Source organism: Oryx dammah, unplaced genomic scaffold (genome assembly GCF_014754425.2).
Source record: "Oryx dammah isolate SB20612 unplaced genomic scaffold, SCBI_Odam_1.1 HiC_scaffold_23, whole genome shotgun sequence".
In the NCBI taxonomy this organism is placed as follows: domain Eukaryota; kingdom Metazoa; phylum Chordata; class Mammalia; order Artiodactyla; family Bovidae; genus Oryx; species Oryx dammah.
The window spans coordinates 75,054,998-75,082,071 of NW_024070207.1; the positions used below are offsets into that span (position 1 = coordinate 75,054,998).

At 38.7% G+C, this 27,074-nt stretch overlaps 1 protein-coding gene across 3 annotated transcripts in view; it reads left to right on the forward strand.

Moving 5' to 3' along the window:
- Positions 1 to 27,074, forward strand: part of OPHN1 (oligophrenin 1) — a 567,594-nt gene that overhangs the window by 288,002 nt on the left and 252,518 nt on the right. For all 3 annotated transcript variants that reach the window (XM_040265770.1, XM_040265772.1, XM_040265771.1), the window contains exons 13-15: positions 1,405 to 1,438; positions 1,982 to 2,044; positions 6,471 to 6,545. In XM_040265770.1, coding sequence (XP_040121704.1) covers positions 1,405 to 1,438; positions 1,982 to 2,044; positions 6,471 to 6,545 — 172 coding nt within the window. The remainder of the gene's footprint in view (positions 1 to 1,404; positions 1,439 to 1,981; positions 2,045 to 6,470; positions 6,546 to 27,074) is intronic.

The following is a 27,074-nucleotide window of genomic DNA, read 5'->3' on the forward strand; positions in this document are numbered from 1 at the left end:
TGTTGTTGTTCATATTTATTTCTTATTTTTTAATCAAAATATAGTTAATTTACAATGTTTTTAAGTCATTTTACTCTTAATTCCCTCTCCTGAACTTACTCTCCCTTTAAAGTTTTTTTTCTTTTTTAATATAAATTTATTTATTTTAATTGGAGGTTAATTACTTTACAATGTTGTATTGGTTTTGCCATACATCAACATGAATCCACCACAGGTATACACGTGTTCCCCATCCTGAAACCCCCTCCCTCCTCCCTCCCCATACCATCCCTCTGGGTCGTCCCAGTGCACCAACCCCAAGCATCCAGTATCATGCATCGAACCTGGACTGGCAATTCATTTCATATATGATATTATACATGTTTCAATGTCATTCTCTTAAATCATTGCACCCTTAAATCAAAGGGTACAGATGGCTTTTTGTGAAGAATGATGTTAGAACATGGGCCCTCTGAATGTGGATCCTTATCAACTTGACCTGTCTCACTGACCTATCCATGGGCATACACATATAGGCAGAAAATTTTATTTTAAAAGGAGAGATTGTTAAAGCAGATTATACAGATGGCATATAGAGGACTTATTTCCTGCATTACTAATGTTGCTTCTGCTCTACTAACAACCCCTCCCCAATTCACTAATATTATACATAGTAAGAAGATCAGTTCTTGAAGGAACATCTACTGCAACACTGATCATTTTAGAGATATGAATTTTGAAGTCTAGAGAATGAATGGGACATGCCTAAGTTTCATAATGATATAGCCATAAAGCCAAGACTAGGCTTCAAGAGTCAAGGATATCCTCTTGTTTCTCACATAGCTATCACAATTCATACTTTAAGATGACTCAGAGAAAGTTTGGTGAATACATGGATCTCTTTCAGATGGGCACTTGTTTTTCTACCCATCTGGGTAGAAAATACCCACTAACACCTTTGGGTAAGAAGATTGGTATTAGTAATATTTAAACTTTACCATCAGCTATTCAACACTACAGTCTCTTATCCAGATCATTGAAGGTTTGTTTGGTGAGGCTTATTACAGCAAGATCTAACTCTGCTTTCTTCTGTCACTAACCTGGAGAAAACCACTTCCTTTCTATCATACTCTGTTGCTCCATCAGGAAAATTCTCTAAGTTTTACATAAGTAAATGTCTAAGATGGGTAGGCTACCACTGCAGTGAGCTGTGTGAAATCCAATGTAATCTTCAGGGATTGTTAATCCTACTGTTTCTAGTGACCTAGGCAAAGATGATTCTGTTTAGCCCATTTTATTACCTGTTAAACGCGTAAAGTCACTAATGCTTTTGATGGCTTATTTGAGGAAAGATATTTAGTATTTGCTGTACTTACTTAGAGTGATTCGCAACATCCATGGCTCTTTCTGTCTCTTTTTTTGTAGATCTACCACAGCCCTATAACAAAACAGGAAGAAAGTAAGTCAGATTTCTGATTGACTGGCATTGTAAACTGTTAGCTGTCCTAATCACAGTAAATGCTATGATCAATAATTTGTAATATTGATACAAATGTATTTATGGATACCTTTGTGTGAAATGGAATTCAGACCTGTTTTTTTAGAAGGTGTCTTTCGATTGAGCTAAGGAAGTCACTTTATCTCTCTTAGCTTTTTGGTGGGGTAGTTGTAGTAATATAGAGAAACACGAATTATATTCTTCTTTTTCTAGACACACAATAGAAATTGTGTGCATTTCCAGCCTAATTTTTCACATTTGATGTAGCTCATGCCTCAAGCAGATATACAAAAAAGGTCAAGTAAAAACATTTTGTGTTATAAGAGTAAAAACTCTAACCCCGTCTCTCACCCAAATGAAGAATCTTTCCATTTAAAGGTGATTGAAGGAGAGAGACTAAACCCCTAATTCTCTCACTCTAGTCTCTTAACCAGATCCCTGAAGGTTTGTTAGGTGAGGCTTATTACAGCAGGATCTAACTCTGCTTTCTTTTGCTTGAAACAGTGGAACTGAATGAAGTGGGGTTCAAGTTTGTTAGGAAGTGCATCAATATAATTGAGACCAAAGGTAAGATATGAGCCATAGTCTTGGCATTGTTTGAATCTGATTATTCTTTTTTTAATGATTTAAAAAATATATTTAATTTTTATTGATGTATAGTTGATGTGCAATATTAGGATCACAGCCTTGTCATGGCAAAGAGGCTTGCATAACTCAATAAAGCTATGAGTCATACCATGCAGGGCCATCCAAGACAGATGGGTCACAGTGAAGAGTTCTGACAAAGCAAAAACCTCCAGTGATCCAATGGAGGAGGAAATGGCAAACCATGTCACTATTCTTGCCCGGAGAACCCCATGGACAGTATGAAAAGACAAAAAGATATGAAACTGGAAGATGAGTCCCCCAGGTTAAAAGGTGTCCAATATGCTACTGCAGAAGTTCTGAGGGCAATTACTAATATCTATAGAAAGAATGAAGCAGCCAGGCCAAAGTGGAAATGATGCTCAGTTATAGATGGTGGTGAAAGTAAAGTCCAATGTTGTAAAGAACAATATTGTATAGGAACCTGGAATATTAGGTCCATGAATCAAGGCAAACTGGACATGGTCAAGCAGGAGATGGAGAGCATGAACATCAAAATCTTAGGAATCATTGAACTAAAATGGACAAGAATGGGTGAATTTAATTCAGATAACCATTATATATGTGTGTGTGTGTGTGTGTGTGTATGTGTATGTGTATATGTATTATATAATATCTACTACTGTGGGGAAGAACCCCTTAGAAGAAATGGAGTAGAACTCATAGTCAACAAAAGAGTTCAAAATGCAGTATTTGAGTGCAACTGCGAAAAGGGCATAAACAGTTCATTTTCAAGGCAAACCATTCAACTCCACGGTAATCTGTCTATATCCCAACCACTAGTGCTAGAGAAGCTGAAGTTGAACAGTTCTATGAAAACCTACAAGACCTTCTAAAACTAACACCAAAAAATGTCCTTTCCATCATAGGGGATTGGAATGCAAAAGTAGGAAATCAAGAGATACCTGGAATAACTGGCAAGTTTGGCCTTGGAGTAAAACATGAAGCAGGACAAAGGCTAACAGAGTTTTGACAAGAGAACATTCTGGTCATAGCAAACACCCTTTTCAACAACCCAAGAGACAATTCTACACATGGACATCACTAGATGGTCAATAACAAACTCAGATTGATTGTGTTCTTTGCAGCCAAAGATGGAGAAGCTCTGTACAGTCAGCAGAAACAAAACCTGGAGCTGACTGTGGCTCGATCATGAGCTCCTTATGACAAAATTAAAGAAAGTAGGGAAAACCACTAGGCCATTCAGTTCAGTTCAGTTCAGTTCAGTTCAGTCACTCAGTCGTGTCCAACTCTTTGCGACCCCATGAATTGCAACATTCAAGCTGTCCATCAACAGCTCCCAGAGTTCACTCAAACTCACATCCATCGAGTCAGTGATGCCATCCAGCCATCTCATCCTCTGTCTCCTCCTGCCTCCAATCCCTCCCAGCATCAGAGTCTTTTCCAATGAGTCAACTCTTCGCATGAGGTGCCCAAAGTACTGGAGTTTCAGCTTTAGCATCAGTCCTTCCAAAGAGCACCCAGAACTGATCTCCTTTAGAATGGACTGGTTGGATCTCCTTGCAGTCCAAGGGACTCTCAAGAGTCTTCTCCAACACCACAGTTCAAAAGCATCAATTCTTCGGTGCTCAGCCTTCTTCACAGTCCAACTCTCACATCCATACATGACTACTGGAAAAACCATAGCCTTGACTAGATGGACCTTTGTTGGCAAAGTAATATCTCTGCTTTTGAATATGCTATCTAGGTTGGTCATAACTTTCCTTCCAAGGAGTAAGTGTCTTTTAATTTCATGGCTGCAGTCACCATCTGCAGTGATTTTGGAGCCCCCCAAAATAAAGTCTGCCACTGTTTCCACTGTTTCCCCATCTATTTCCCATGAAGTGATGGGGCCGGATGCCATGATCTTAGTTTTCTGAATGTTGAGCTTTAAGCCAACTTTTTCACTCTCCTCTTTCACTTTCATCAAGAGGCTTTTTAATTCCTCTTCCCTTTCTGCCAGAAGGGTGGTGTCATCTGCATATCTTAGGTTATTGATATTTCTCCTGGCAATCTTGATTCCAGCTTGTGTTTCTTCCAGTCCAGCGTTTCTCATGATGTACTTTGCATATAAGTTAAATAAGCAGGGTGACAACATACAGCCTTGACATACTCCTTTTCCTATTTGGAACCAATCTGTTGTTCCATGTCCAGTTCTAACTGTTGCTTCCTGACCAGTATATAGATTTCTCAAGAGGCAGGTCAGGTGGTCAGGTATTCTCATCTCTTTCCGAATTTTCCACAGATTGTTGTGATCCACACAGTCAAAGGCTTTGGCATAGTCAATAAAGCAGAAATAGATGTTTCTCTGGACCTCTCTTGCTTTTTTGATGATCCAGCGGATGTTGGCAATTTGATCTCTGGTTCCTCTGCCTTTTCTAAAACCAGCTTGAAGATCTGAAAGTTCATGGTTCACATATTGCTGAAGCCTGGCTTGGAGAATTTTCAGCATTACTAGGCCATTAGGTATGGCCTAAATCAATTCCCTAATGATTATACAGCTGTGATGAATGGATTCAAGGGATTAGATTTGGGAGACAGAATATCTAAGGAACTCTATATGGAGGTTTGTAACATTGTATAGGAGGCAGTGACCAAAGCTATTCCAAAGAAAAAGAAATACAAGGAGGCCATGTGGTTGTCTGAGGAAGCATTACAAATAGCTGAGGAATGAAGAAAAGTAAAGACAGGGGAGAAAGTGAAAGACATACCAAACAGAATGTGGAGTTCCAGAGAATGGCAAGGAGAGAAAAGAAGTCCTACTTAAACCAACAATGCAAAGACATAGAGGAGAACAATACAATGGGAAAGGCTGGAGATCTCTTCAAGAAAATTGAAGATATTATGGGAACATTTCATGCAAAGATGGGCACAATAGAGGACAGAAACATTAAGGACATAACAGAAGTAGAAGATATTAAGAAGAGGTGGCAAGAATACACAGAACTATACAAGAAAGGTCTTAATGACCCAGATAACCATGATGGTGTGTGGTTACTCATCTAGAACTAGACATCCTGGAGTTTGAAGTCAAGTGCGACTTAGGAAGCATTACTACGAACAAAGCTAGTGGAGGGGACAGAATGCCAGCTGAGATATTTAAAATACTAAAAGATGATGCTGTTAAAGTGTTATACTCAATATGTCACCAAATTTGGAAAATTCAGCCATGACCACAGGACTGGAAAAGGTCAGTTTTTATTCCAATCCCAATGAAGGGAAATGCCAAAGAATGGTCAAACTACTGTACAATCATATTCATTTCACATGCAAGTAAGGTTATATTCAAAATCCTTCAAGCTAGGCTTTAGCAGTATGTGAACTGAGCTTCTGGATGTACAAGATGGGTTTCAAAGAGGCAGAGGAACCAGAAATCAAATTGCCAACATTCTTAGGATTATGGAAAAAGCAATGGAGTTCCAAAAACACATGTACTTCTGTTTCATTGACTATGCTAAAGCCTTTGACTGTGTGGATCCCAACAAACTGTGGAAAATTCTTAAAAAGATGGGAATACCATACCACCTTTCTTTTCTCCTGAGAAAACTGTATGCTGGTCAAGAAGCAACCCTTAGAACCAAATGTGACTAATTTGTGGTTTCCTGCTTTTAGTGATAAAGAAATTCAAATGGAATATAAAATATTTTTAAATACTATCTGGTACTTTTGAAGCAGTGTTATGATAGTTCCACCCTAAATAAATGAGTTCAGTTTCTGCCACAATACATATTGATTTAAAAATTGTTGGGGACAAAGTTAAAATCCAGCAAATGTGGCATTAATATTTTTCCAGGTTGATAATACTTTGTTATTTCTGAGAATATTTTGAATGTAGGCAATAGTAGTGTATATGCCAGGGCTCTTTTCTTTTTTTTCCCCCCAAATGTTGCTTCAATCTTTCTCAGTACACAAAATGTTTATTTGCTTCACACTTGCCATACTGTAGCTCTCTCTTACTTTATATCTCTGCCCAGGGACAACTTGAAGGTTGATATCTCCTCCTTTTTCAACTAAACCCAAGCTTCTTTCCAAAATGACGACACTGTTCTCTGTTATCCGCTGCTACTCACATAAGCATTTTTTTTTTCTATTTACTATAGAATGTGTTCTTTTTTAGTCATGTTATTGAGGGCTTAGTACAATCCAAATGAAAGTATGGAAAGAATAATTTGCAGAGATGTTTCAGGACTGTTTCCCTATTGTAGAGGAGGGCTGGAGAGATTGGAGACACTAGGGAGATCCTTTCTTGTTTGAACTGAATCCATTGTGTAAGTACCCACTTTCTCTACCTTGAGGAGATGAAAGTTCTAGCTATATTAATAAAACTGACCTGGTTTTCTTTTTCTAGGAATCAAGACAGAGGGATTGTACCGTACCGTGGGCAGCAATATTCAGGTTCAGAAGCTGCTGAATGCCTTTTTTGGTAACAATTTTATTTTCATAATTCTTTTGGAGAGTTGTTTGTATATTAGAAAGAAATATGGCTATAAGAGAAAGGTTGTAGAACATATTTTTAAATATAAAGTGTACACTTACTTGCCTATGCTGAGTCAGAGACACCTTTCCTTGAAATAATGATTAGCATCTCTCCTTCTCAAATCTGGATTCTACCCCAACCTCTCCATTGGAACTACTCTGGCCAGGCATAGAAGGTATATTCTTATGAAATTCAGTGAATTCTTTTCAGTTTCTGTCTTAGCTGATATCTTTATTGACCACTCCCTCCTTTTGAATCTTTCTAAATTACGTTTATGATTCAACAGTCTCTTAATTCTATCATGTATTATTCCTTTCAAGTGACTTTTGTCAGGTCCTTTTTCTTCTTATTTTTTAAATCTTGTCTGGGTATTTCCCAGCCTTCTATCTTTGCCCCCCATTCACTTCTTCTACATGTTTTCCTAATGATTAGATTTTTATCCTGGCTATGGATCATATTTTTCTTTTTTTTACATAAGTCTGGTAAGTTTTGTTACATGCTGTACATCGTGACTTGAGTGTTGCAGTTTTGGTGATTTCATTTTTAGTGTGTTGAATTTTGTTTTGCAGTCAGTTATTTGTGTATCAGCTTGCTTCATTTGAGGATTATTTTTAATCTTATTAGGACAGATATAAAGTATTTTTTCCTGGTTAGTTTAGCCTTACATCTAAGGTCTAATTTCTTTTGTCTCTTCATTTTTCGTGTTTGGAACTTAAACAATTGCCAGCTCTGTGTGAGTTCTGGGTATTCTTCAGAATAAAGCTTCTTGGTATTTCTTTGTCTGGCCTCATGGATGTTCATCTTAGGCACTCATGGTTTTGTATTCAGTGACAGACACAAGTGGACCCACAGCTAAGGGGTTTTCAGTTCTTTTTCTACATAGATCCCTCTTCTCTGGTACTCTGACCTGCAAAGTTTACTCTGAACTTCTAGTTTACTCAGCCTTTCTGACCTCTGATCTTTGTCTCTTCAACTGAGCAAGACGTCCATGCTCAGCTTGAGCTCTCCCCATGCTACCATTCAGAAAATGTTTTCAGGTAGCAAACTGGTAATGATAAGGCTTATCTTGCTTTTCCCCCCTGTTTTGGGGTTCTACACTGTGTATTGTTCAAGTACTACAAACAGCTATTTCATATATTTTGTCCCAGATTCTAATTGTTACCACAGGAGAGAAAGTCTGGTTCTAGTTACTTCAACTCTCTTTGGTTTTTACTAGCACCTCTGTGCTGTCAACCCACCAAAATCACTAATCCAGACATCATATCATGAGTTCTAAACTAATGGATCCAGTTTCACACTGGACCTGTGCTTTTCAAACATATTTAGGTCATGGTGCACATTGGTCTTCCCTGGTGGCTCAGTGGTAAAGAATCCACCTGCCAAAGCAGGAGATGCGGGTTCTATCCCTGGATCAAATAGATCTCCTAGAGAAGGAAATAACAACCCACTTCAATATTCTTGCGTAGGAAATCCTGTGGAAAGAGGAACTGGGCAGGCTACAGTCCACGGGGTTGCAAAAGAATCAGACATGACTTAGTAACTAAACAACAACAGCAATGCACTAGAATGATCATATCTGTGTAACACACTCTGGTAAATGGATAAAACTGATCGTGGCTGAGGCAGTAATCCCCAAAGGCTGAGGAAGTCAGTACTGGAATTTTTGCACAAGATCTCTGTACATAGATACAGGTACATATGATTTACATGCCCAAAACTAAACTCATTTTTATGTATTCCTGAAAACCTTCTCTTCTTCCTTTTTTTGAATGGTGATGAACTGTCTGCTAAGCTCAGTTCTCATAAAGTTTCATAGAACAAGTTGAGTGTGGAAAGTTGCAGTTTGGATAAAGCATATATTTTTGGTCTTTTCTGTGGTGCATAGCTTAACTTCCACAACCTTACAGACCTGACATCTCAACCTGTTAGCACTTGAGGGTACTATAGTATCCAGTAATAAGAGTAATGTAGATTTTGCATTGCAGATTACATCAATGATGCCTCAATATATGTCTTTATCACTTTACACTGTTGACTTTTAAAAATGTAAGTTCTGTTTTCCTGGCCAATTAACATTGCATTTTATAAGCTAAAGGACACTTCATATATAAAACAATTGACAATATGGCCCAGGATATTTAGTCTCTGAAAAATTATTTAGTCTCATAAATTATTTAGAATTCTATTTCCAGTATCACTACATTCTTCTACCTGATATATAATAAGCTAAAACAAAATGTCATACTACTCATCCCACTGATTCGGTTATAGGGTTCAATAGAACCAAAATGGTTCATTCAAATCACACATGACAGTACAATTTAGTTGATATAGTGCATCTGTGTACATCAACCTCCAAATAGGAATATCTAAAAAATAGACAAAGAAGTTATGAATATAAATATTTATAAATGTAAAATAGTATTAATTTACTTATGTGTGCATAAAACTGGTAAACCTTGATCCCTGGCCCATTATCTAAGTAATTCTAGATCTGGTGATGATCCTAATTCATTTATTCATTAATTTTAGCTAATATTTGAGTACCTTCAAAGGGCCAAGCATAACACTCAGGGCTATAGCTTGAACACTGAACATCCTACTTGTATATCCTATCTTTGTGTGACTTACATTCTATGAAGAAGACTCAGCTAGCACATAATCTATACTTATGTAAGGAGACTTCCTTTCAAAGCTTCTCTCATATTATGTCTTCTAGAGGTTCTCACTGGGATACTCAATTTCCCTGCTTCTTTTGACCTACCCTGATCTTTTCCCACACCGCTATGAATTGGCTGCCTTGGCTTCATGTAGGCTCACCATAATTTATCTAGGAAGAAAAGCATTCATTTTCTTTTACCAGTATATCTTGTCCTTAATTCTTTTCTTATGTCTCATGCTCTTTTCCAGCTATTTTTAACCCCTAAATCTGTATACTATAGACTACCTTCTATGACATCTCCTATAATATTTAACTATAGGCTTTCTTCTGTTCTTTACTAGAGCCTTTCATACTTCCTGTACCTGAAAATATGTCTTTTTGGCAAATAAAATATAACAATCAAAAAAGATATATCCACAATTAATAATTATTTTTCAGTTTGTTGGTTGACTAATCACATTTCTCCCCTACCCTAGATTCTTGCATGATACCCTACATGAATAGATCCTATAGACTCTGAGGAATAGAGTCTACACTTGCAGTAGATCCATCAGATGCTAACTTGGTCACAGAGAAACTAATCTGCTTACCTTCAAGATAGCTTGTACCTCAACTAAGAGTTCTGCTTGTTCACCTTTTTACCAAGTCATAGGCATCTTATCAATGATAATGCCTACTGTTATCATTATAATCTTGATAATCAAAATTATGCTCTTGATAATGCCACATACCTAGTCCACTGTGTTCACTCAGTAACTGTTCCTTCAGTGAAGCTCTAAAATCATGTTGGGCTTCAGAGACTAAGTGTTTGACAATGATGTGAGTAGATCGAGGGGATGAGGCATAGAGAGTGAAGAAACTGGATATATTAACTGAAGTCTTTGATGAAATTGAACCTGGCTAGGAAACCATTGCTAACAAAGGTCCGTCTAGCCAAGGCTATGGTTTTTCCAGTAGTAATGTATGGATGTGAGAGTTGGACTATAAAGAAAGCTGAGCACTGAATAATTGATGCTTTTGAACTGTGGTGTTGGAGAAGACTCTTGAGAGTCCCTTGGACTGCAAGGAGATCCAACCAATCCATTCTGAAGGAGCTCAGCCCTGGGATTTCTTTGGAAGGAATGATGCTAAAGCTGGAAGTCCATTACTTTGGCTACCTCATGTGAAAGTTGACTCATTGGAAAAGACTCTGATGCTGAGAGGGATTGGGGGCAGGAGGAGAAGGGGATGACATAGGATGAGATGGCTGGATGGCATCACTGACTCGATGGATGTGAGTCAGTGAACTCCGGGAGTTGGTGATAGACAGGGAGGCCTGGCGTGCTACAATTCATGGGGTCACAAAGAGTCGGACACGACTGAGCAACTGAACTGAACTGATGGGACTGCATAACATAATTTTAGTTTTTTCAATAATGAGTTTTAATTGGTGAAAAATTGCTTTACAGTGTTGTGCTGGTTTCTGCCATACAACAGTGTGAAATAGTAATATCAGTTCAGTTCAGTTCAGTCTCCCCTCCTGTTGAGCCTCCCTCTTCCCCCATAGCACCACTCTAGGTCATCGAAGAACACCTGGCTGCACTCCCTGTGTTACATAGTAACCTCCCACTATCTATTTTACACATGATCGTGTATATATGTCAATGCTGCTTTCTCACATCTTCCAACCTCAACTTCCCCTGCTTTGTCCACAAGTCCGTTAGAGAATGGTTCATCAGTGCCCTTCTTCTAGACTCCATATGTGTTAATAGATAGTTGTTTTTCTCTTTCTGACTTCACTCCGTGTAAGAGGCTCTAGGTTCATCCACCTCACTGCAACTGACTCAAATTTGTTCCTTATTATGGCTGAGTAATATTCCATTATCTACCACATTTTCATTATCCATTCATATGTCCATGGGCATCTAGGTTGCTTTCATAACCTGGCTATTGTAGCTATTGCTGCAATGAACATTGGCATACATATGTCTTTTTGAATTGTGATTTTCTCAGGATATATGCCCAGTAGTAAGATTGCTGGGGTCATATGATAGATTTGTTGCTAGTTTATTAAGGAATCTCCTTACTGTTATCCATAATGGCTGCATCAATTTACCTTTCCACCAACTGTGCTGAAGAGTTCCCTTTTCTCCACATCCTCTCCAGCATTTATCGCTTGTGAATTTTTTGATGATGGCCACTCAGATTGGTGTGAAGTGATACCTCATTGTAGTTTTCTTTTGCATTTCTCTAGTAATGAGCAATGTTGAGGATCTTTTCATATATTTATTTGCCATCTGTATGTCCTCTTCAGAGAAATGTCTGTTTATGTCTTCTGCCCATTTTTTGTTAGGATTGTTTGTTTTTATGATATTGAGCTGTATGTGCTTCTTATATATTTTGGAAACTAACCAGTTGTTAGTTACTTCATTTGTAATTATTGTTTCCCATTCTGATGGTTGTCTTTTCATCTCATTTATAGATTCCTTTGCTGTGCAAAAACTTTTAAGTTTCACTACACCCCATTTTTAAATTTTTGTTTTTATCTCCATTAATCCAGGAGGTGAGTCAGAAGGAATCTTGCTGTCATTTATGTCAAAGAGTATACTGTATATGTTTTCCACAGAGAGCATTATAGCATCTGGCCTTACATTTCAGTCTTTAATCCATTTTGAGTTTGTTTTCATGTATGGTGTTAGGTAGTGTTCTAATTTCATTCTTTCACATGTAACTCTCCAGTATTCCCACTGAAACTTGTTGAAGAGACTGGCTTTTCTCCATTGTATATTCTTGCCTCCTTTGTCAAAAATAAGGTGCCCATAGGTGCATGGGTTTACCCCTGGGCTGCTCTATCTTGTTCCATTCATCTCTATTGCTGTTTTTGGGTCAATACCATTCTGTTTTGATGACTGTAACTTTGTAGTATAGTCCAAAGTCAGGGAAATTGATTCTTCCAGCTCTGATTTTCTTTCTCAAGATTGCTTTGGCTATTTGGGATCTTTTGTGTTTCCATACAAATTATAGATTTTTTTTGTAGTTCTGTGAAAAATACTATTGTTTATTTGATAGTAATTGCATTGAATCTGTAGATTCATTTGATTAGTATCGTCATTTTCACAATGTTGATTTTTCCAGTTCAAGAATATGGTATATCTCTCTATCTGTTTGAGTCATCATTGATTTCTTTTGTTAGTGTCTTATAGTTTTCTGCATACAGGTCCTTTGTCTCTTAAGGGAGGTTTAGTCATATGTATTTTATTTGTTTTGTTACAGTAGTGAATGGGACTGTTTCCTTAATTTCTGTTTCTGAGTTTTCATTGTTAGTGTATAAGAATGCAAGGGATTTTTGTGTATTAATTTTATATCCTGCAACTTTACTAAACTCATTGAAAAACTCTAGGGATTTTTGATCACAGTTATAGAGTTTTCTATCTATAGTATCATGTCATCTGCAAACAGTAGAGTTTTACTTCTTTTCTAATCTGGATTCCTTTTATTTATAGTTCTTCTCTGATTGCTGTGTCTAGGACTTCTAAAACTATGTTTAGTAATAGTGGCCAGAGTGGGAACCATTGTCTTGTTCCTGACCTTAGAGGAAATGCTTTCAATTTTTCACCACTGAGAATAATATTTGCTGTGGGTTGGTTATATATGGCTTTTATTGTGTTGAGGTAGGCTCCTTCTATGACATTTTTCTGGAGATTTTTTTTTTATCATCAATGTGTGTTGAATTTTGTTGATTGCTTCCTGTGCATTTATTGAGAGAAGCATAGTTTTTTCTTTCAATTTTTTAATATGGCATATCACATTGATTGATTTGCATATATTGAAGAATCTTTTCATCCCTGAGATAAATCCCACTTCTTTTAATATATTGTTGGATTCTGTTTGCTAGAACTTTTTGAGGATTTTTACATCTATGTTCATCAATGATACTGGCTTGTAATTTTCTTTTTTTCTAATATATTTGTCTACTTTTGGTATCAGGGTGATAGTGGCCTCGCAGAATGAATTTGGGGGATTTCCTCCCTCTGAAATTTTTTGGAAGAGTATAAGCAGGATAGATGTTAGCTTTTCTCTAAACATTTGATAGAATTTGCATGTGAGGCCATCTGGCTTTTGTTTGCTGGAAAATTTTTTTACCACAGTTTCAATTTCAGTGCTTATGATTGGTCTGTTCATATTTTCTAATTTTTCCTAGTTCAGTCTTGGAAGGTTATACTTTTCTAAGAAAATGTACATTTTATCCAAGTTGTCCATTTTATTGCATGTAGTTGCTCATTGCATGTAGTCTGTTATAACCCTTTGTATTTCTGCCTTGTCTGTTGTAACTTCTCCTTTTAAATTTTAAATTTTAATGATTAGAGTCATCTCCTTTTTTCCTGATGTGTCTAGTTAATGGCTTCTCATTTTTTTTTATCTTCTCAAAGAACCAGTTTTTAGTTTTATTGATCTTTTCTGTTGATTCCTTAATTTCTCTTTCATTTATTCCTGCTCTGATCTTTATTATTTATTTCTTTCTACTAAGTTTGAGATTTTTTTTTCTTTTTCCCATTACTTTAGGTATAAGTTTAGGTTGTTAATTTGAAGTTTTTCTCGTGTTCTGATCTGGCTTGTAGTGCTCTAAACTTACCTCTTAACACTGCTTTTACTAGTTGTCATGTTTCCATTGTCATTTGTTTCTAGGTATTTTTAAAAATTTCCTCTTTGATTTCTTCAGTGACCTCTTGGCTATTTAAAATCATATTGTTTAGCCTCTATGTATTTGTGTTTTTTATGGTTATTTGTTGAGTCCAGCTGAACAGCACAGGTTCCTGAAAGCGCAGCACAGCAAAAGAATGAGAAACATTCAAGAAAGTTACAGCAGGGATAAGGGGACCAAAACCACCACGAGGTGAAGGTGCACAAACTGATCTCAAGTCTGCTTTATTATACTTTTTGAGACTTGCTTATACATGTTTGGGCTTCCCTGGTGGCTCAGACGGTAAAGTGTCTGCCTGCAATGCAGGAGACCTGGGTTCAATTCCTGGGTCGAAAAGATCCCCTGGAGAAGGAAATGGCAATCCTCTCTAGTACTCTTGCCTGGAAAATCCCATGGATGGAGGAACCTGACAGGCTACAGTCCATGGGGTCACAAAGAGTCAGACATAAGCATAGCAGGCCAGGTGGCATTCAATGATAATCCTGTGCTGTTAACGTTTAACACTTTTGTATCCCTGTTTTTCTGCCTCATGGACAAAGACCCAGTTAATCTTTATTTACCTCCCAGGTGCCAAGATAGGAACAGTCTGTTGATGACTTTTCATCCCCAGGCATTGGAAAAGGCAATGGCACCCCACTCCAGTACTCTTGCCTGGAAAATCCCATGGATGGAGGAGCCTGATAGGCTGCAGTCAATGGGGTCACTAAGAGTTGGACACCACTGAGTGACTTCACTTTCACTTCCATGCATTGGAAAAGGAAATGGCAACCCACTCCAGTATTCTTGCCTGGAGAATCCCAGGGACAGGGGAGCCTGGTGGGCTGCTGTCTATGGGGTTGCACAGAGTTGGACATGACTGAAGCGACTTAGCAGCAGCAGCAGCAGCATCCCCAGGCATACATCCTGCTTTCAAGATGTTTTTTGTTCCTTTTTGGATTTCTTTGGGAGTCACATACTGGAGTCCTGGCCTCTCAGCAAGATTGTTTAATTCTTTTGCCAGGCCTTTTAGTAGGCCTTTCTCCTACAGTTATTTTTCTGTAATTAATATGTTATAGCATTATGTCAAAAAATTCTTGATACAAATTTGAATTTTGTTAAATTTACCAAGGCTTGATTTGCAACCCACAATGTGATCTATCCTGGTGAATGTTACAGGTACACTTGAGAAAAAATTGTATTCTGCTGTTTTTGGTTTGAATGTCCTGTAGTCATCAATTAGGTCTATCTCGTCCAATGTGTCTTTTAAGTCTTGTATTTCCTTGTTAATTTTCTGTCTGGATGATCTGTCCATTTAGGGTGTTAATATTTCCACTGTCATTGTGACCCTTATGATTTGAATGTTGGTGTGCTTAATGTTGTCCTAGAGGTCTCTGAAACTCTCCTCAATTGTTTTAGTTATTTTTTCTTTATTCTGCTCTGCTTCAGTTATTTCCATCATTGTATCTTGCATCTCACTTATCTGTTCTTCTGCCTCAGTTATTCCACTATTCCTTCCTCCTTGCATATTTTTTTTTATTTCAGTTATGTTGTTGATTGTCGTTTATTTCTTCTAGGTCCTTGTTAAATATTTCTTGTGTCTTCTCAATCCATGGCCCCATTTGATTTATCTGTGCCTCCATTTCATTTCCACAGTTTACTGTCATTACACTGAATACTTTTTCAGGTAGACTGCCTATTTCTTCTTCATTTGTTTGGTCTGGTGGGTTTTTACCATTCTCCTTCCTCAGTTGCATGTCTTATGTCTTTTCATTTTGTTTCATTTACTATGTTTGATGTCTCCTTTACACAAGCTGCCACATCATAGTTCATCTTATTTATGGTTTCTGCCTCCAGTGCTGTGGTTTTTGCAGTGCCTTGTGAAGTTTTCCTGGTGAGGGGGACTGGTGCCTATGTTTTGATGGGTACAGCTGGATCTTGTCTTTCTGAATGTCAGTGTCATGCCCAGTGATGCATTATTGGGTGTCTGTGAGCTTGGTATGACTTTGGGTAGCCTGTCTGCTAATGGGTAAGGTTGTGTTCCTACTTTGTTAGTTGTTCAATATGAGTCATCTGCCTACTCAGTGAAAGTGAAAGTCGCTCAGTCATGTCTGACTTTTTGTGACGACATGGACTATAGAATCCATGGAATTCTCCAGGCCTAAATAGTGGAGTGGGTAGCCTTTCCCTTCTCCAGGGGATATTTCCAACCCAGGGATCAAATGCAGGTCTCCCGCATTGCAGGCAGATTCTTTATCAGCTGAGCCACAGGGAAGCCCAAGAATACTTGAGTGGGTAGCCCATCCCTTCTCTAGCAATTCTTCCCAACCCAGAAATCGAACTGGGGTCTCTTGCATTGCAGGTGGATTTTTTACCAACTGAGCTATCAGGGAAGACCTGCCTACTCAGAAAGTCCCCTTGTATTTCTAGGAAGGTCTGTGGACACTGTGGGGTCAGCTCCTACTCAGATCTGGCCTTATTCCAGGTTGTTCTTTCTTAAGGTCCACAGTTGCCTCCAAAGTCCACAGTCTCAAGGTAATTGTGGGAATTTGATCTGCTGCACCTGCTGCTGCAGGAATGAATTCCCTTCCTCCTCTTTGGTAACACAGCCCCTGGTACTCTGCTTTTGTTTTGGTCCCACTTTTGCTTGTAGGCCACGCCTCCCACCCCCACCCCCGAATCTGTTCCTTGCCCATACAAGAGGCGGCAAAAGCCGTGGCTTATCAGGGCTCACTTTCTCAGTCAGGCTGGGGAGAAGTGGTATGACAGTTTAGGGAGTGCCTGCAGCAATATAGACCTGCCAGAAATTGCTACAGTCTGAGGTGGGTTGTGCACTCTCTCAGAGGCACTGGTTCTAGTCATAGGTCCCTTGGATGAGCCAAGCTACATAGTCTCCCAAGGTGTTGTGGGTGGTGAAATGTGCCTGCTCACAGCTTGGCAGCGAGTACAACAACAATCATGCCCACCTCTGGAGTCACAGCCCTGTCTTTTCCTCTACCTCTGGCACTCATGCCAGCTTTGGCAGCAGCAGGTCCATAATGATATCCACCTCTGGGGTCATAGACCACAGCCAGCTCATCCCACCTATGGCACTTTTGAAGGTGGGTACCTGCCATCTGTGAGTGCATGGAGTTAGAGGGTCCCTGCAACAATGATCTTGTCTCTCTGGTGGGCCTGGCATTTTCCCTAGACTCCCTTGGCTGTGTTGTACTAACCCCCTCAGAGTATCTTCACAGAAGTCAACTCTGGTCCTCTCCCTGGGGTTTGACCCCTGGTTCCTGAGCCTCCACAGCAGATTGCATTTACCACAGTGGGTGTGCAAACCACTTCTTGGCTGGGAGGTGATGGTCAACAGTGATCACTGTGGTGAATTCTCCATTTTGCCTTCCTAGTATCTACTGTGTCATTCCCCAAAGCTCCCCTCTTCCCCACCTGTAGGGGGTTTCTAAGTATGGAGAAGCTTTTCCTCCTTCACAGCTCCCTCTTTGAGATGCAGGATCTGTCTGGTTTCTTCTCTCTCTCTCTCTCTCTTTTTTTTTTTTCCTCAGTGCTATTTCCCTACTGCTTTATGTGGAGATTAGCTTGTCTTTTTGGAAGCCTGAAGTCTTCTGCCAGCATTCTGCCAGTGATCTGTAGGAGCTTTTTCACATGCAGCTGTATTTTTGATGCATTTGTGGGGAGATAATCTTCATGTCTTACTCCTCCGCCATCTTCAACCCCTCCTCTTGACATTATTTCTTGATGCATGTCTCTCCCAGGATATATATATATATATATTTTATCAGAAGCAGGAACCATTCCGTATATGGCTTGGAGTGCTGTGCTCAGTTGCTCAGTCATGTCTGACTCTTTGGGGCCCCATGGCCTATAGTCTGCCAGGCTCCTCTGCCTATGGAATTTTCCAGGCAAGAATACTGGAGTGGGGTATCATTTCCTATTCCAGGAGCTCTCCCCAACCCAGGGATCAAACCTGTGTCTCTTGCGACTCCTGCATAGGCAGGCAGATTCTTTACCACTAGCACCACCTGGGAAGCTTGTACTTAATAGGAAGCTTGTACTTAATACTGTTACGCAAGTTCCTACCCTGTATCCTTTCACAAAGCTGCTATGAATCACTACAGATAGCATCAAGTTATTTGAACTGACATGTAATTAATATTTGGGAATAACAGAATTAGCAAGTCATTAGGTTGTTCTTATTTTTTTTTTTTTTTCTGTATGGGGCCTAGAATTTTCAAAGATGCCTAAATTCCAATTAGATGCAATTCTTCATTTAAACTATATAGAGGATAATGGGCAAAGGGAAATTGCAGCTGTTTTCTCTGTTTGAGGGCATCTTTTATTTGTTCTTCCTATTTGCTGGCCAGATGATCACGTCCAGTTTTCCTGTTGGCTCTTCTTACCTGGGTAGTTAGTTCAGTTGTAATATTTCTCCTTATTCCAGTCATGTTTTTTATTCATTCAATTTTTAGACATGTTGTGGTCTCCTTCTACTGGAGAAACTGTGGTCTCAGATAAAAGGGAAAGAAACCAATGCAATATAAATCAGACTGTTTGGTCATTTGGTCATTCATGCTTCCACATTTGTCCACCATGTGAATTCTTGTTCATCATCAGATTTCTCTTGATATTGTATCCTTTGAAGCCAAATCTCATCTTACCAAAAGAGTTAATCACTTCCTTTTCACTACCAGTTCTACACTTTGCACTGTTTCTATTATTGTCTATTTCTTGCTGTGACATAATTACATCTGGATTTATCTGACCTGTGCGAGTGCACAGGAAGAGGGACTATGTCTTAATCTTGAGGAAGAAAGACTAGTCTTGAGGAAGAGAGACTATTTCTTAATCTTGGTTGAGAATCATGTGTACGTATGTCTCCAAAATTTCTAGACTTTTAATTTAGTGGAATATGACTACAGGTCTTTAATCAACTCCATTTCCCTCTGAAATTCCTGGAAATGTCTAAAATTTGGGACACTTCTACCACCAAATTACCTGAATAATATTTAGATATAATATATCAGCAGTAGAGATGACAAAGCTTCTTAGCAGGTCCTCTTGTTTCAATATCAACTTCAGTTCTTCTAAGGACCCTTTAGAATAGTCTGCTTTCCATTGCATAGTCCCAGTTAGGTGCTTGTATCTGTGTTTAGTTTTTGTACATAAAATGCTTGCGACACCTAAAATTCCAAAAAGTCCAGAGAGGATCCTGCTCTTTCTCTTCTCCCAATGAGCCTCTCCTTTTCCTCTTCCCCCTCTCCCTTCTTTCTTTTTTTATTCTCCATACCTAGCTTCTCTTTCTTTTGTCCTTTTCATATGTGATTCCTTCTGTCTTAGGATGCCTTTATTCCCAAAGCACTCAGTTACCCCCAAACCTTTTATTTCCCTAGACATATTCAGGATAGGACCCTCTCAGTGGATATTGGTTGTTGCACACATGTAGGCTCCCCAGTGGAGAAACCTCTACTTTAGGAAAAGAAACCACAGCCCCAAATTCATCCTAAGATTTTATCAAGCTGTAATTGTTTGCATACCTCTAATCTGTTTTTTACTCTTGAGCCTAAGGTGCAACAACTACCCTATATCTGTGTGCATTTGCCAGTGTTCTGGGAGATCAGCCTGCTCTTAAGCCCACCTGCTCAGCTAAATAACTGCCTTCTACAGAGACTAATTACCTGCTAATGTCTCTAGTCATCCAGCCACTGGTCAAGGCACTAGACATGGGATTTGTGTACCCCATGGACTGAAATTCAGATTTGACATGTGAGTGGAAAATAATCCTAAGATAAGGATGACATATATATATGCCCAATAAAATTCCAATTTCAGATCAACAGATTAGGGACATACTTATATTAAAAAAAATTTACCATTGTTTATATGAAATTCAAATTGAACTAGGCAACCTGTATTTTATTTGCCAATCTCAGGGCTTTGTCTGCAAGATCTTGTCAGTCATATTAAGAATTTTATTCTAGAATCGAATGACTCATAAGTAAGTAACTAAGTGTTAGTCGCTCAGTCGTGCCAGACTCTTTACGACCCCATGGACTGCAGCCCACCAGGCTCCTCTGTCTGTGATACTTTCCAGGCAAGGATACTGGAGTGGGTTGCCATTTCCTTTTCCAGGGGATCTTCCCAACCCAGGAATCAAACTTGGGTCTCCTGAGCTACAATGACCCATATGTATGTATAATAATTTTCCATTGAAACATAAAATGTCTCTGTAGAGTCCTCCCCTTTTTAGATTCTTATTTAGAAAATTTTAAGGTTATTAAATTTTGATTGATTACATAAGCACAGCAAGAATTGTGATTGACTGTATAGACCTTTTTAAGTTTGCTTTGCTGGAACTTTCTGTAAAGAATCTCAGATTATGTGGGTATCATTTTCCTAGTGCCATTTATTGAAGACTGCCTTTCCCCATTGAATTGTCTTGATACCCTTGTCAAAAATCATTTCACCACATGTGGGAGGATTTATTTTTGGGTTCTCTATTCTTTTCCTTTAGTTGTCTTTATTCAGTACACTGTTTTTTTCCCATAGTTATTTTTTCACTTGTGATGAGAGCTTCTAAGATCTACTCTCTTAGTACCACACTTTGATTATGGTAGCATTGTGAAAGACAAGTGCACCAGACAATTAAGAAAATAGTTTTATTCAGTCTTTTGCAATAGCCAGAACCTTTATTAATAATGAGCATCTCAAATACCTATCATAGAAAAGGAAAGAAATTTGGGGTTTGTAGAAGTACTATTTTATGTATTATGCAGTATTACTCAACCATAAAGAAAGATTGCATTTGAGTCAGTTCTAGTGAGTTAGCTGAACCTAGCACCTATTTTCAGAGAAGGCAGTGGCAACCCACTCCAGTACTCTTGCCTGGAAAATCCCATGGATGGAGGAGCCTGGTGGGCTGCAGTCCATGGGGTCACTAAGAGTCGGACATGACTGAGCGACTTCACTTTCACTTTTCACTTTCCTGCATTGGAGAAGGAAATGGCAACCCACTCCAGTATTCTTGCCTGGAGAATCCCAGGGACGGGGGAGCCTGGCAGGCTGCAGTCCATATGGTTGCACACAATCGGACACGGCTGAAGTGATTAAGCAGCAGTAGTACCTGTTTTACAGCATGAAGTAAATCAGAAAAATAAATATAGTGCATTAACCATATATATGGAATCTAGAAAAATGATATGGATGAACCTATTTACAGGGAAGGAATGGAGATGCAGATATAGAGAACAGACTTGTGGACACAGTGGAAGAAGGAAAGGGTGGGATGAGTGATTAAAGTAGCATCACATGTATACACTACCAAGTGTAAAACTGAGAGCTGTCTGAGATATATGTCTGGAGTTGCTGCTGTGTATGCCACTTGGGATGCTTTAATTTCAACACCTAGAAATCTTCTCAACTAGTTGTCCTACTGCTAAATCACAATAGATGGTTCAGCTGGTCCTTAATGAACAAAAAGGTGACCATATGGGAAATGGACTTACATTGTTCAAAGGAGAAATAATGCCTATTGTATTGTATAATAGATAAGCAAGGGAGTCAGCATGAATTTTATGTAGGTCATGTGGAAGGACAGAGATGTGTCATATTCAAGGGCAAGGTGGTCCTTTGAAGTTAGTTGTTCTGGATACAAAAATAATGAGGGTGATTTCTTAATCATCCCTGTTTCCTTGGAACATAGGGTTCAGGTAAAGTTCAACATTGTCACTATACTTAAGTTGACCTTTTTTCTTTGTCAGAATTTGGATTAAAATATTAATACTATCCTGGATTTTGAACAGATAATGACTCACTTTTTAAAGATATTTATTTAGGTGTTTGAATAGGAAAAAATCCTGCTTTGGCTTAAATAGTTACATTCCTTTTTTAATCATGCTATAATTTATTTTTTCCAACTAAATACATTAAACATACAACCAATTATGTACTTAAGTAACTCTGCTTGCCTTGGAAGATAATATTTTGTGTGTGATTCAGAAGACAGTTTGATTTTTTTAATGTGCTTAGATGACATAATTATTAGGTTTACAGTATAAAGTTTGTTCCAAAACCTGTATCTCCATTTTGATTGTTGAGATAATCTCACAAATAATGATGTGTGAAAGTAAAAGTCACGCAGTTGTGTCCGACTCTTTGTGACCCCGTGGACTATACAGTCCATAGAATTTTCTAGGCCAGAATGCTGGAGTAGGTACCCTCTCCCTTCTCCAGGGAATCTTCCCAACCCAGGGATCAAACCCAGGTCTCCCACATTGCAGGCAGATTCTTTACCAGCTGAGCCACAAAGAAAGCCCAGGAATACTGGGATGGGTAGCCTATCCCTTCCTCAGTGGATCTTCCTGACTCAGGAATCAAACCGAGGTCTCTTGCATTGCAGGTGGATTCTTTACCAACTGAGCTATCACCCTGTCATTTAAATTATTCTTGGGTTTTTCCTTATGTGATATGAAGATTACTTTTGGACTTATTCTAAAAATAGAACTTTAATATTTGGGATGAGAAAAAATCAAAATCAGTCTTGTTTGGGATGATTCATCTAAAATCCAAAGAGCTATAAAACATCCATAATTATGTGAAAAAATTAGAAATTTTGAATTTTTTTATAGTTTCTTGGGTTTTAGATGAATCATTCCTAAAAAGTCTGGTTTTGACTTTTTCTCCTCTCAAATATTAAAGTTCTATTTTTAGAGTTAGTCCAAAAGTAATCTTCATAACACATAAGGAAAAGTCCAAGAATAATTTAAATGACAGGGCTATAACAAAAGAATATGACTGCATAGTTAGGAAGTGTGCCTTTAATAGGAAGAAAAGAGCCACTTCTGATAGTAAAAAAAGTCCAAGAACAATTTAAATGACAGGGCTACAACAAAAGAATATAGCTGCATAGTTAGAAAATGTGTCTTTAATAGGAAAAAAAAAAGCCACTTCTGATAGTAAGAACATTTTTTCATTGTTTCAAGGATAGGCTTTTGGCTTTTATTTACCCTTTTTATTTTATTTTATTTGCTTGACTATCTGTTTTATTGGGGTGAGGTGCACCACAAAGATGATGTAAACAAGAAAAAAAGGACAAAGTCCAAGAAACAAAAATAAAAACAGAAACCTACCCAATAAATGTCACATGGCAAAGATGCTTGCTCCTTAGAAGAAAAGCTATGACAAACCTAGACAGAGTACTAAAAAGCAGAGACATCATTTTTCAGACAAAGGTCCGTATAGGCAAAGCTATGGTTTTTAAAATTGAGGTATAATTATTCTCAGATGGTTAAGCGTCTGTCTACAATGTGGGAAACCTAGGTTCAATCCCTGGGTCAGGAAGATCCCCTGGAGAAGGAAATGGGAATCCACTCCATTACTATTGCCTGGAAAATCCCATGGACTGAGGAGCCTGGTATCCATGGGGTCGCAAAGAGTCGGACATGACAGTGACTTCACTTTATGCAATACAGTAGGACTTTGTTGGATATTCATTTTGCTTTACAATATTATGTTGGTTTCTGCCATATAACAACACAAATCAGCCCTAATTAACCATATTTCACCTCCCCTTTGAGCCTCCATCCCCTGCCCCTATCCCACTCCTCTAGGTTATCACAGTGCACCAGGCTAGACTCCCTGTGTTATATAGCAGCTTTTCACCAGGTGTCTATTATACACATGGTGGTGTATATATGTTGATGCTACATTCTCTATTTTTCCCACTCTTTCCTTCCCTCACTGTGTCTATAAATCCATTCTTTATATTGTTTTCCTAGACTCCATACATATGCATTAATATACTATATTTGTTTTTCTCTTTCTAACTTACTTCACCTGTTAAACAGGTGCTAGGTTCATCCAACTCACTAGAACTGACTCGATGTGTTCTTTTTTATGGTTGAGTAATATTTTATTGTGTATATGCACTTCATCTTTATTCATCTGTCAATGGACATCTAGGTTGTTTCCATGTCCTAGATTTTGTAAATAGTGCTGCTATGAACATTGGGGTGTATGTCTTTTTCAGTTATGGTTTTCTCAGGGTATGCCCAGCAGTGGAATTGCTGAGTCATGTGGTAGTTTTATTCCTAGGTTTTTGAGAAATCTCCTTACTGTGGTCCATAGAGGCTACACCAATTTATGTTCCTACCAACAGTACAATAGGGTACCCTTTTTTCGACATCCTCTCCAGCATTTATTGTTTGTATATTTTTTGATGATGGCCATTCTGACTGGTGTGAGGTGATACCTCATTGTAGTTTTGATTTCCATTCTCTAATAATTAGTGATGTTGAAGGCAATGGCAACCCACTCCAGTACTCTTGCCTGGAAAAATCCCATGGATGGAGGAGCCTGGTAGGCTGCAGTCCATGGGGTTGCTATGAGTCAGACACGACTGAGCGATTTCACTTTAATTTTTCACTTTCCGGCATTGGAGAAGGAAATGGAAACCCACTCCAGTGTTCTTGCCTGGAGAATCCCAGGGACTGGGAAGCCTGGTGGGCTACCGTCTATGGGGTCGCACAGAGATGGACACGACTGAAGCGACTCAGCAGCAGCAGCAGAACATCTTTTAATGTGTTTATTGCGCATCTGAATGTCTCCTTTGGAAAAGTCTCTTTAGGTCTTCTGCACATTTTTTTATTGGGCTGTTTGTTTTTCTGATATTGAGCTCTATGAGCTATTTATTCACTTTGGAGATTAATCCTTTTTTAAGTTGTTTCATTTGCAATTATTTTCTCCCATTCTGAGGGTTGTCTTTTAATCTTATTTATGGTTTCCTTTGCTATGCAAAAGCTTTTAAATTTGATTATGTCTGATTTGTTTAGTTTTATTTTTATTTCCATTACTCTAGGAGGTGGGTCAAAGAGGATCTTGCTTGCATTTATGTCAAAGAGTCTACTACCTATGTTTTCCTTTAAGAGGTTTATACTTTCTGGCCTTATTTAAGTCTTTTGTCCATTTTGAGTTTGTTTTTGTGTGTGGTGTTAGGAAGTGTTCTACTTTGGTCCTTTTACGTGTACCTGTCCAGTTTTCCCAGTGTCACTTATTGAAGAGGCTTTTCTCCATTGTGTATTCTTACCTCTTTTATCAAAGGTAAGGTGCCAATAGGTGTATGGGTTTGTCTCTGGGTGTTTTATCTTGTCCCATTGGTCTATATTTCTGTTTTTGTGCCAGTACCATACTGTCTTGAGGGATTTGGCTTTGTACTTTAGTCTGAAATCAGGAAGGTTGATTACTCCAGCTCTGTTTTTCTTTGTCAAGATTCCTTTGGCTATTTAGGATCTCTTGTTTTCCCATATAGATTGTCAAATGTTTAGTTCTAGTTCTGTGAAAAATACCATTGGTAGTTAGGGATTGCATTGAATCTGTTTGTTGCTTTGGGTAGTATAGTAATTTTCACAATACTGATTCTACAATCGAAGAACATGGTATATCTTTCCATCTGTTTGTGTCATCTTAGATTTCTTACATCATTGTCTTATAGTTTTCTGCATACAGGTCCTTTGTCTCTTTCAGTTCAGATCAGTCAACCAGTCGTGTCTGACTCTTTGTGACCCCATGGATTGCAACACGCCAGGCCTCCCTGTCCATCACCAACTCCTGGAGTTCACCCAAACTCATGTTCATCGAGTCGGTGATGCCATCCAGCCATCTCATCCTCTGTCGTCCCCTTCTCCTCCTGCCCCCAATCCCTCCCAGCATCATGGTCTTTTACAATGAGTCAACACTTCGCATGAGGTGGCAAAAGTATTAGAGTTTCAGCTTTAGCATCAGTCCTTCCAATGAACACCCAGGACTGATCTCCTTTAGAATGGACTGGTTGGACTCCTTGCAGTCCAAGGGACTCTGAAGAGTCTTCTCCAACACCACAGTTCAGAAGCATCAATTCTTTGGTGCCCAGCCTTCTTCACAGTCCAACTCTCACATCCATACATGACCACTGGAAAAACCATAGCCTTGACAAGATGGACCTTAGCTAGCAAAGTAATGTCTCTGCTTTTGAATATGCTATCTAGGTTGGTCATAACTTTCCTTCCAAGGAGTAAGTGTCTTTTAATTTCATGGCTGTAATCACCATCTGCAGTGATTTTGGAGCCCAAAAAGATAAATTCTGACACTGTTTCCACTATTTTCCCATCTATTTGCCATAACCTTAATTTTCTGAATATTGAGCTTTAGGCCAACATTTTCACTCTCCTCTTTCATGTTCATCAAGAGGCTCTTTAGTTCTCTTCACTTTCTGTCATAAGGGTAGTGTCATCTGTGTATCTGAGGTTATTGATATTTCTCCCAGCAATCTTGATTCCAACTTGTGCTTCCTCCAGCCCAGGTTTTCTCATGATGTACACTGCATATAAGTTAAATAAGCAGGGTGATAATATACAGCTTTGATGTACTCTTTTTCCTATTTGGAACCAGTCTGTTGTTCCATGTCCAGTTCTAACTGTTGCTTCCTGACCTGCATATAGGTTTCTCCAGAGGCAGGTCAGGTGGTCTGGTATTCCCATCTGTTTCAGAATTTTCCACAGTTTATTGTGATCCACACAGTCAAAGGCTTTGGCATAGTCAATAAAGCAGAAATAGATGTTTTTCTGGAACTCTCTTGCTTTTTTGATGATCCAGCAGATGTTGGCTATTTGATCTCTGGTTCCTCTGCCTTTTCTATAACCAGCTTGAACATCAGGGAGTTCACGGTTCACGTATTGCTGAAGCCTGGCTTGGAGAATTTTGAGTATTATTTTACTAGTGAATGAGATGAGTGCAATTGTGTGGTAGTTTGAGCATTCTTTGGCATTGCCTTTCTTTGGGATTGGAATGAAAACTGACCTTTTCCAGTCCTGTGGCCACTGCTGAGTTTTCCAAATTTGCTGGCATATTGAGTGTAGCACTCACAGAATCATCTTTCAGGATTTGAAATAGCTTAACTGGAATTCCATCACCTCCACTAGCTTTATTCATAGTGATGCTTTCTAAGGCCCATTTTGACTTCACATTCCAGGATATCTGGCTCTAGGTGAGTGATCACACCATCATGATTATCTTGGTCATGCAGATCTTTTTTGTACAATTCTTCTGTGTATTCTTGCGACCTCTTCTTAATATCTTCTGCTTCTGTTAGGTCCATACCATTTCTGCCTTTATTGAGCCCATT